At 32.7% G+C, this 10780-nt stretch overlaps 1 protein-coding gene across 2 annotated transcripts; it reads left to right on the top strand.

Annotated features, from left to right (window-relative positions):
* The first annotated feature begins 8542 nt into the window (after positions 1-8542).
* LOC21386637 (monoacylglycerol lipase ABHD6) lies at positions 8543-10686 on the top strand. Of its 2 annotated transcripts, XM_024161283.1 has the most exons (4): positions 8543-9427; positions 9937-10029; positions 10146-10213; positions 10294-10686. In XM_024161283.1, exons 1-4 carry the CDS (start codon positions 8798-8800, stop codon positions 10463-10465), a joined length of 963 nt encoding a protein of 320 aa, XP_024017051.1. In that variant the 5' UTR covers positions 8543-8797; the 3' UTR covers positions 10466-10686. The 2 variants fall into 2 exon arrangements, with proteins under 2 accessions (XP_024017051.1, XP_024017052.1); XM_024161284.1 differs by lacking the exon at positions 10146-10213 and having other exon boundaries at positions 10294-10445.
* Positions 10687-10780: the final 94 nt, after the last annotated feature.

Raw genomic sequence — 10780 nt, 5'->3', positions numbered from 1 at the left:
GAGTGATTACCTGATTGTAAATTTAATTTCTTTATGGTGTTATGATGTTAATATTGTTTGAATTCTTTCAGATAGTGATTTAGGTTCTGGTGTATATTATTATTATGATTATTAGTATTGTTATTATTTTGATTTACTTTGCACAAAAAGGCCACATGGCAAGTGGCTACGTTGATGTAGAAACTAGAATGTGTTAATCGAGTGTGATTGGAGAAATACATTTGTTGTGCCTGCACATTGCATCAGGTTTCAGTATGAAGAATAAGCGTTAGCTTTTTTTCAGGGGATTTTGTACGAGAGACCCAACATACGTTGCCATTGCGCGAATAATACAGTTTGGTCTTTGGAAGGCAATTCTTTGTAGCTATCTAGCTTTGTTTTATGAGCTTGAGTATGATCGTTTCCTTTAAAAACATTCTTAACAAACTTGAACACAGGTAACAGAAAAGGACTCTATTCTCTTTCTTTCGTCCCATTTAGAGCTTAAAGAGTATCGTATTTTGCAAAGGGGATGGAGATCTGAACAAAATTTGTGATCATTTAACACTTCGGAGATTAGTGACTTGCAAAGCACAATAATAAGAAATATATTTTAGGATTAATTGAAAAAATTCCCTTACACTATGACTTTTGTAACATGTTATCCCTGATTTCTAAAATGTAATATTATTTTAAATATTAGTTGTCCTTGAATAACTTAGTGCATAATAACTTTTACAACCCTCCTAGATAATTTATTTTTTCAAAATTTACATCTAATGTGTGTCTATATATATATATATATATATATATATATATAAAAGAAACAGACGAAAAGCTTCATCTTCTTCCCCCTACTCAGTACCCTCCACCTCCTTCCCCCGACTTTGCAAGTCCCCCCATGGTTACCGGTGGGCTCTCCCTGAAACATCAACCTTAGTGAAGCACTTGCCAAATAAAAATAAATTTAAATACAAAATCTCATCAAAGTCAACTTTGTTCTTGATTCAAATTTGAAGCCCAACAATATAAATACAACTAAGAGTGTCTTAGTTATTGGAGAAAAACGTGCATACTAAAAGCACTTGAAAGGCGGATTGTACTTCGATTTATTATTTTCAGAACTCTCGTAACCCAAACTATTTGTGTTCTATAAATAATTGCTTTTTCACCTCTCTGATTGTTTACCAACATCTCATCCTCACTACCCAACGGCCTCTGTTGACTGTTGAAGAAACGTTTTTTTTTTTTTTTTTTGGGACGAGACAAGCTTGAAAACCATCGCCAATTTTCGATATAGTTTTGAGTTGAAATTTGAGTTATAACTTGAGTTGAAGTTAAAACTTGAATAACGTTGAGTAAAATTGAATAAAGTTAAAACTTAAAAGAACGTGAACTTGAATAAAATTAAAACTTGAGTTGTCTTTTTTTGAGTTTTTTAGATAAAAGAACATGCCCTAAAATTTTAAATTTGAATTCGTTAGGATATTCAAGTTAAACTTTAGACAAACAAATGAGATTACCAAATTATCCTAAAAAGAATATTCCATCCAAAAAAGGAGCTTTTTATTAATGTTTTTTTTTATAAAGAAAATAGATATTACATTTTTAAGATTAAACGGTGAAGTGTTATAAAAGTCATAATTCAAGAGAAATTTTTGTAATTAATCTTATATTTTACTCATATTTCAAACTTCAAACAAATAACAGACTAAAAATCAACACTACAACACGTAAATATATTATCTTTGAGATTCTAGAAAAGTGATTCACAATATACTACAAGTTTATTTCATTGGAAAGAAAGACGATAAATATAAATAAATGAGAGAGATAGAGTTTAAAACGGTATAGATGCATTGTTATTTTATAAAAAATTTAGTTTAATTTATTCCCTTGAAAAATTTATACTGTTGGATAAATTTATGTTAATGGATAGTGGTGCATTTCGAAAATATCAAATATATAATTAAATTTTGTTAAATTTGCATTCGTGTGACTTAAATTGAATTCTGATTAAAAATTGTGGTGGATGGTTTCTTCAAAGTCTACTTTAATTAAATGTCCTTAGTCTAAATTAATATATATATATATATATATATATTCCTTTCTTTCAAAAAATGGCTTTCATAAATCATTCATTGATGACTTTTTAATAAATTATGGATTGGTTTTAGTAAAAATCATTAAAGCTACTAGTTAACTTCCCCTAAAAAAAATATAGGAGAATGAAGCATATTTACAATAAATAATTGAAATAAATAACAAATTTTAAAATTATTTAAAATAAATAGTAATTTATTGTGTAAATGTTCTTTTTATGATTAGTAGAAAGAACTTTTTTCCGCGTAATTTGTTTTACAACTAGTAAAAAAACTTTTCATGTAAATAAAATTTTTTTAGCATGCAAATTATTTGCTTTTTTAATCATAATTTAAAAATTTACACAATAAATAGCTATTTACTTTAATAGTTTTAAAATACGTTATTTACTTAATTTAATTTTATAAATACGCTATTTAATTAATTTAATTTTATAAATTTACCGTTTACTATAAATTTAAAAAAAAAAGAGAATAGTTTAGTAATCTATGTCTAATTTTTTTTAATTCAACAAAACTCGCAACCACATTTACTTAAAAGACTTAGGTCTCGTTCATTTCACTAATTCGAATTTTAAATTTTTTACAGTTAAAAACTCTTAAAAAATGTAACATTTAATTTTTTCTGCTATAGTTAAAAACTCTTAAAAAATATTACATCTTATCTTAAATTAAAAACTCGAATTCACAAAATAAACGAGTCCTTAAAACTCTTTCAAAAAAAAAAAAATTTCAACACTCCACTACCAACACCCTTGTTTGCATTTGAGTTTCGGTGTGATATATTTAATAGACAGCGGTAACGCTCAAGCGCCGTAACAAAACCTAGGGTTTAACGGATCCTATAAATATCTCTTGATTCTTTGCCTATCCATCTCTAGAGCCGATGCCGCTCACTCTCTTCTCCATTTCTCTTCCTTCTCCACCTTCCTTTTCCTTCGTATGTGTGATATTATTGTATTTGCTTTTCTTTTCTTTTTTTGTTTTTGTTGTGGCGTGTGTAACAGATTGAGCGTAAACTGCCTCTCCTTTCGGCTGCAAGGGTTTGAGATCTGTTGATCGATTTCTTGACGGCTTTGTTCTAGAGGCACATATCAGATCTTTCCCTCCAAAGCATTGGGGGTTCTTATGTCCATATTAGCTATGCGCATGCTTCTATGGCCCCCCAATTTCTTTGGTACATTTCTTTATTTTTTTTTCCTCAATCCCCTATGCTTAGAGTTCTGAGATTTGATGCAAATTTTTTTTTTGGCCCTTTTTAATTATCAGTCATGTTATGAACTGAATAATTTTTTTTTTTTTTTTTTTTTTTTTTTGTATTTACATGGCCGAGATTTTGCAGAAGAATTTCCTGCAATTTTTGTGAACAAAGTTTCACATCTCTATATCATAAAGTTGGAACAGATTCGCGGCCTTAAACAGTCGAAACACATTGTCGTTATTTTTATTCGGCTCTTTATCACATAACAGATGTGTGTTTCGGTTTACTAAACAGTCATCAAGTTGGGCCTAATTGATGCAACTCCCACAAACAAAATCTCAGATAACAGGGGAATTCAAGTTTTAAGCCAACTCTCATTTGAAAAATGAACACAATTTAAAACAAAATAATCTAAAAACCTTGATTTCTTAAGACAGTATTGCTGTGAGTGATACGCCGGATGTGATATTATTTCTCAATAGCAGAGTCGCAGATTAGTATAACTATTTCCATTTAGTTTACCGTCATACGCTTTATAGTTACACATAATTTTTCAACACTATGATTTTATTATGTGCTTCTGATTGAAATATTGGTCTAATAATTCCATCTTTGTCTACCAAAACAATTGGAATTGAATCCGAAATAAGTGGGCATGGAACGTACACTAAGTTCTCGTCTTTGGTAAACAAGATTTGGACAGAATGGAGCTTGGATGGAACTGAACTAGATTTGGTGAACAAATATTAGGGCCAAAGGCTTTCGTTTTTGAGAGGTGAAAGGAGATTCTGTAGCCATTGCGACTTTCGTTACTTTTCATGTATTTCTCATAAGTAAAATGATATCGAAATATTTCGATATAATTCCAAACAATCACAAAAAAGGGGGAGAATTCAAGTTTTAAGCCAACTATCTTTTCAAAAATGAAGCCAAGATCTTTAAAAAAAAAATGTCTTCCATCGGCTTGATGTTTCTTAATTGAAGATGCGTACTAATATTGGTCTAATAATTGGAAATGAATCCGAGTAGGGTTGTACATGAGTTAGATTGGTGCGGAGTAAGATTTTTTCTTGTCCCGTCTTAAAGAGTGCGGGTTACACATATTTAGCCCTAATATATTAGAAAATATTCACAATCTAATGATGTTTAGGTTAGGTTGGGGCGGTATAGGGTGGGTTGAGTGGTCAGTTTCAATATTCAAAAAATTAAAGTTCAATCCAATATTCAAAGTTTATCATCAAATAAAAATAATAACTCTAACATTCAAAGTTCATCATCAGTAAGCTGAGAGGAGAGGCCGAGAGGTAGAGAGCTAAGAGGAGAGGTAGAGAGCCGAGAGGAGAGGTGAAGAGAGCCGAGAGGAAAGGAAGAGAGGCGGAAAGAGCCGGGAGGAGAGGCAGAGAAAAGCCGCCGACGCCGGAGAGCTTAAAGGTCTAGGTGACTAGGTCGACTGGTTGAAGAAGGACTGAAGAGTGAAGATAGTCTAGTTGAGGAAGGACTGCGGCTAAAGAGTGAAGAGAGTAGAAATGAATTGCCTAGGGTTAGATATTAGAGAAGGCCATGTTTGTGCGGGTTGGGTTGGGATATGCGAGCTATTATAGGCCCAACTCACAAACTGCCCTAAACACCTCGGGCCAGACATTTAGTGAGCTGAAAAATAAAAAATAATGCTATAAATTACTTTTTTTAGGTTGAGTTAGAGTGGAGTAAGTTGAGTTTACAGATTGTTTGGGTTTATGTACAACTCTAAATATGAGAAAAGTAAGCATGGGACGTACATAAGTTCACGTATTTCGTAAACCTCTTCTTCCACTAAGATTTAGACAAAACTGAGCTTGGCTGGAATTGAACAAGATTTGGTGAACTAATTAGGGTGAGACAGTGAAAGAAGATTCCATTGCCGTTGCAACTTTCGTTACTTTTTATGTATCTATTTCATAAGTTAGAGGAAGTTTCTCTAATAGAATAAGAAAAAAATGAACTACTCACAATTTTTTTTAACTGTTAAATTTATATCACGAATTTATTATGCATATTTTTTTAATTTATTTTTGACTAAATTCAACATTTGAATCTAACCCTACTGATAAGCAAGTCCTACCGAAAGGAGTATGATGACTCTATAAAATAGAGTTTTATAGAGTCATTTTCGCCCTCATTGACTTTGTTCTTAAAGAATTTTTATTGTTTTATTTGATTTTTAGTTTAATTTCACTGGAGTATGATGACTCTATAAAATAGAGTTTTATAGAGTCATTTTCGCCCTATTGACTTTGTTCTTAAAGAATTTTTATTGTTTTATTTGATTTTTAGTTTAATTTCACTTTTTTTTATTTTGTTTAGATTTTTTATATTTTATTTTGATTTTATTTAGTTTTTCTGTCTAATTATTTATTATCTCCTCATTTGTGTTTTAATTAGGTGAATTGGGCAATTTATAGCTTAATTTGGGATTCAAATCAGCAAAAGAGAAGAGGATTAATTCGGATTGAAGTTAGCCACATATCCAAGCTTCCTAAGCAGCCAATCAAGTGTCGTCAAGTGGTTTGTCCACGTCAGATTCCTAATTAGCTTTTGATTCCCTTGTAGCTGAACGTGATTTGGAGGCTATTAATAGCCTTGGCAGCCGCAAGACCAAAAGCAGGGCAGACCCCATTGAGCGATTAATTCCACAAATACACAGATACCCCAAAAATTAGAGAGCCCCATTGGTGGAGTTGATACAGAATAAATTTCGGAAATTATTTTTCGGAATTTGGGGTCAGTGTTTTAGGTTATTTATTTAGGTTTTTATTTAGGGTTATTGGAGAAGATATTTTTAGTGGCTACAATTTGAAGAAGAAGGAGATTTGGAAAAATAAAGTTTGGAGAACCGGATTATTTTAATTTTTAATTTTCTAAATTTTTAATTTTTAATTTTTGTTTTTTAATTATGCTGGAATGAATGTTTTAATTTGTTTATCTGATGCTACGATATAACCGGATTATGAATATTTGATTTTTTACTTTTAATTAATTCATATTTTATTCTTAAATATGTTGAATGTTTCAATCTATTCTTAATGCTCGTAATTGTTTGATCAATAATTGCATGAATTGATATTTAATTCTGAGACTGAGAAGTGATGATTAAATATGCTCATGATTGTTATGCAATTAGAACATCACAAGTTAAAGATAATTATGTGAGTAGTGTTGTGGTGATGATTTTCTATTCTTAATGAATCTCAACATGTTAAAATCTTAAAGAGATGTAGGGTCTACATGTTTGGGGGTATGATTATTAATGCTTGAGAAAGATTAATAATTAATTTAGAGTAATTCACTATTAACATTGGGAATAGACATAATTAATTTAAATAAGATTTTCAGGTATAATTAATTTGGTGAGTCGTAGACCTAAATAATTTAGGTTATTTGTCTTATTTTTGTTATTTTTATTTTATTATTCTCATTTTAATTTTTGGTCGTTCAAATAATTTTAAAGTTAACTAATTTCAGTACTTAATTAGAATTAACGTAATCCTCGTAAAATTTACACTCTATTCATCACTTTATTTGGTTAATGATAGTGTACATCTACATTACGATTTTTCGCAACACAGTTTCTAAATAAAATGATATCGAAGTATTTCGATGTGTCAAGCAACAATGGAGGAGTTAATGAAAGTAAAGAAATGTGTGTAACCCAACAAGAATTACAATGTCAAATTGTCTAGTTTATCGGAGGAACAAACATTGTTGAGCATGAAAGGTCCCCGAATTTTTATAACTATTTAAAAATAGTTTGTGTGTTGAAAGTTATTTCTAAATAAAAAAAAATGAAATATATCAAAACTAGTCCCTCTATTAGTTAAATGAATGGAGACATTAAATATGAAACCTTCTATCAAATTTAATCTCTATACCATATATCAAAGGTTAGTTCATTTGTTAATAAATGAATGAAAACATTAATATTAGTAGCTTAGGCCACGTTCTAATTCCTTTTTTAAGAGCGTTTTGTTTTCTTTTATAACAAAGAAATGAGTTTTTTTTTTTTTTTTTTTTTTAATATCTACAATATTTACTTGGTAATCTTGTGAATTGTTTTAATTTTTTTTTTCAATAGTATTCTTATATATATATATATATATATATATTGTTCAGAATTGAGAAAAACTTGTTCTGCAAAATATATGTAAATATTTTTGTTCTTATAACTAAAAATTTACTGTCTCTAAAAATGTTGGAATTAGCATTGAAGCTCAAGTTGAGATCAAGATCGAAGGATGATCGTGGTGAAGGTTGAGGTTAAGACGGGATAAGCGTTAGAGTCGATCTTGCTCCTTATCTCTGCCCCGGCCCTTGACTTCACCCTTTAATCTCGATCATATTCCAAACTGACAATCAATTTTGACTACTATCAAGTCTCGTTCACTTCACCGATTCGAGTTTAGAATTCGAGTTTTGCTACAGAAAAAGCTCTCAGAAACAATCACATCTAACTTTTTTACTACAGTAAAAAGCTCTCATATAAAGTCACATATCAACTCGAATTAAAAACTTGAATCAGCAAACTAAACGGGCCCGTCTCGACATTAAGCCAAGCCTCATCTTGAGCTCTACCTTCAAACGAAAATTTCTTGATTTGAAAAAACATAAAGCAGAAACAAGATTATCAAACATATTCGTTTGGGAAAAAAAGATAAACAAACATATTTGGTTAAAATAAATTTTTTATTAAAAAAAAATTAGAACAGAGTTCATGGTAATAACATTGACAATTGTCTACTAGGAATTATTTTGGGGGATATATCGGTCATTTCCAACTTTATAGTCAACAAAACAGAGCTTTGTCCCTTTAAGCAACGCAAGAAACACTGGGATTACACAACAAGAGATAGAGAATCCTCCAGTTTAATACTCGATTCAAAGTGCTTAGCACGGCATTCCCACGTACGATTATTGTTAGTACATTCATATTTGTGTCAGCATATGAGGGTGCTTTTGTAATGCTGAGAAGAGTTATGCCACCGTTGGTCGTCCCTCCCTGGATTTTTCTTTTTGTTAAAAGAAAATACCACAAGTGGAAACCAAACACGTGTTCTATCACCAACTGGTAAATACCCTGCCGACTCATCAAACCAAAAAGGTCGCTTACTGCCTTACCAATAAGTCAAGAATAATAGGAAACTTCCAAATAAAAAAGCAAAAAAATAATTCTTCTTTATCTCGTCATCTCACCAATTTTCTTCCACTAGAAAATTTTCTATATTCTTTATTTTTGTCAATTATCGTTTGAGGCTTGAGCGCCTTAACTCTGCTAACCAAGACACTAAAATCGCCCACAATCCCTTTATCGTGCCAACGAATCCTCTCTTCTTCATTAGCTATACGCATAATTCTACACATATGTATGTATCAGTTTGATCATCTTTCTTAGCCAGAACGAGAAAGACGATTCAAACTTTCTCCCGAAAGAGAGAAAAAATAAGAATAAAATAAGAAAGTTGGTGCTTCTACAGACTTCCGAATGTCCAAGCGTTTCAGCTTCACGAAGACGAAGAACAAGTGCTACCGATCGGCCTTCAACAAATCGGGCCTCCGATCCACCGTGACGGACCTCAAAGACGGGACCGTCATGCACTGTTGGGCCCCCAAGGAGCCCAAAGAGTCCAAGCCCAATCTCCTCCTGATCCACGGCCTGGGCGCCAACGCAATGTGGCAATGGGGCGACATGGTGCGCCACCTGGCCCCTTTATTCAATCTCTACATACCGGACCTGGTGTTCTTCGGCGAGTCCTACACGAGCAGGCCTGAGCGGGCCGAGTGGTTCCAGGCCCAGTGCGTGATGCGGGTAATAGAAGCCTTATCGGTGCGGAGGCTAAGCCTGGTGGGCCTGAGCTACGGCGGGTTTGTGGGCTACAGCCTGGCGGCCCAGTATAGGGAAGTGGTGGAGAGGGTGGTGATATGTTGCGCCGGGGTGTGCATGGAAGAGAAGGACTTGAGGGAAGGGCTGTTTGCGGTGTCGGATTTGGAAGAGGCCGCGAGAATTTTGGTGCCCCAGACGCCCCGGAGGCTTAAGGAATTGATGGGGTACACTTTCTTTAGGCCCTTGCCTTTTGGATTGCTACCATCTTGCTTGCTTAATGATTTCATTCATGTAAGTTGCAGCTCTTTACTACCATTGTTTGTTTTAATAAATAAAAAATGCTTTGGGAAGTACCGACGCTAAGTCATGTTCGATAGAATTAGAAGGTGAATCCTGAGACTCATATTCTATTATTAGGCGGTGCTCTCAGGTGCATAGTAGTATTGTTCCAAATAGATGTCGTGACTATAACTATTGACTATGTCAAATAAAAAGAATCTGAAGATGAAATAGTTATGGTTTATTTAAATTAAAAATTTAGAAGCCTAACAATTTTTAAATTTTTTATTGTTTGAAAAATGCGCTATCAATAATTGTAAGTTACGGAAAAAATGTATGTCTCACAGAAAGTAACAAAAATTGCGGTGCTATAACACAAGCTAAATGTAATATTGGAAAATGCATGTCTTTCTTTTGGAGTGAAACAACACTGCCGTTGTAGATCCAGTTTGTTTTGATGCTTTAGAATTAGAAGATGTTATTTTGCGAAGATTAAATAAGAGGTCAAGTGGAATGAGCAGGCAATGTGCACGGAATATGTAGAAGAGAAAAGAGACTTGGTCCGGTCCATTCCCAAAAACAGAAAACTTTCAGACCTTACCAAGATTCATCAGGTTCATTTGCCACTCTATCCCTTCTTTTCTTACTCAGCGGGATAATCATAAAAAAAAAAACTCATATGAATCTGATGCAAATTTTTTTTTACCAATATCTTTCACTTCTGCTGCAGCCAACTCTGATAATCTGGGGAGAACATGATAAAGTATTCCCTTTAGAACTTGGCCACAGATTAAAAAGGTCAATCTCTAGTAATACATGAACAAAATTCATTTTGCAATGACCCAATAACCGAACTTGAATCCCATTGAACTTTTTAGGTATTTGGGGGAGAATGCTCAGCTAGTAGTTATCAAGAATGCAGGGCATGTTTTCAATATTGAGAAGCCCAAGGAGTTCTACAAGCACTTGAAAACTTTCCTCATTGATAAACAGCCGCCTCTTATCAGCCCATCTTCTGAGACGCCTCAAAATCATACAAATGACACTTAACTAAGGGGCTGAAAAGAATATGCAGTTTTGAACCTTTTCTTTTCTTCCTGAACAACTTATTCAAACCCCATTAGTTATGTCCCTGTTATCATGTAATCTAAACCAGACATGATATTATTTGGCAACGCTCTCTCAAAGTTTCTAGACATTTTTACTAAACCTTGTATTGTTTATGTAATTTAACTATATGTAATGAGGACATCAAGACAATTTTAATACATGCCCCGTGTTTTAAAGATTTTTTCTCTTAGGTGTTTGCATAAAATATAAAAGTAGTTTATAGCCGTTATAAGCTCTTGTAAATCGTTATTGTTT

Source organism: Morus notabilis, unplaced genomic scaffold, assembly GCF_000414095.1.
Source record: "Morus notabilis unplaced genomic scaffold, ASM41409v2 Scaffold1842, whole genome shotgun sequence".
In the NCBI taxonomy this organism is placed as follows: Eukaryota; Viridiplantae; Streptophyta; class Magnoliopsida; order Rosales; family Moraceae; genus Morus; species Morus notabilis.
The sequence above is the reverse complement of the archived record's forward strand: the minus strand, read 5'-3'. Positions and strand labels throughout refer to the sequence as shown.

Coding starts and splice junctions, on each gene's coding strand:
- LOC21386637 (XM_024161283.1), top strand. CDS start 8,798: ATGTCCAAGCGTTTCAGCTTCACGAAGACGAAGAACAAGTGCTACCGA. Junction 9,428..9,936: donor TGCTTAATGATTTCATTCAT/GTAAGTTGCAGC, acceptor TGGAATGAGCAG/GCAATGTGCACGGAATATGT. Junction 10,214..10,293: donor CTTGGCCACAGATTAAAAAG/GTCAATCTCTAG, acceptor TGAACTTTTTAG/GTATTTGGGGGAGAATGCTC.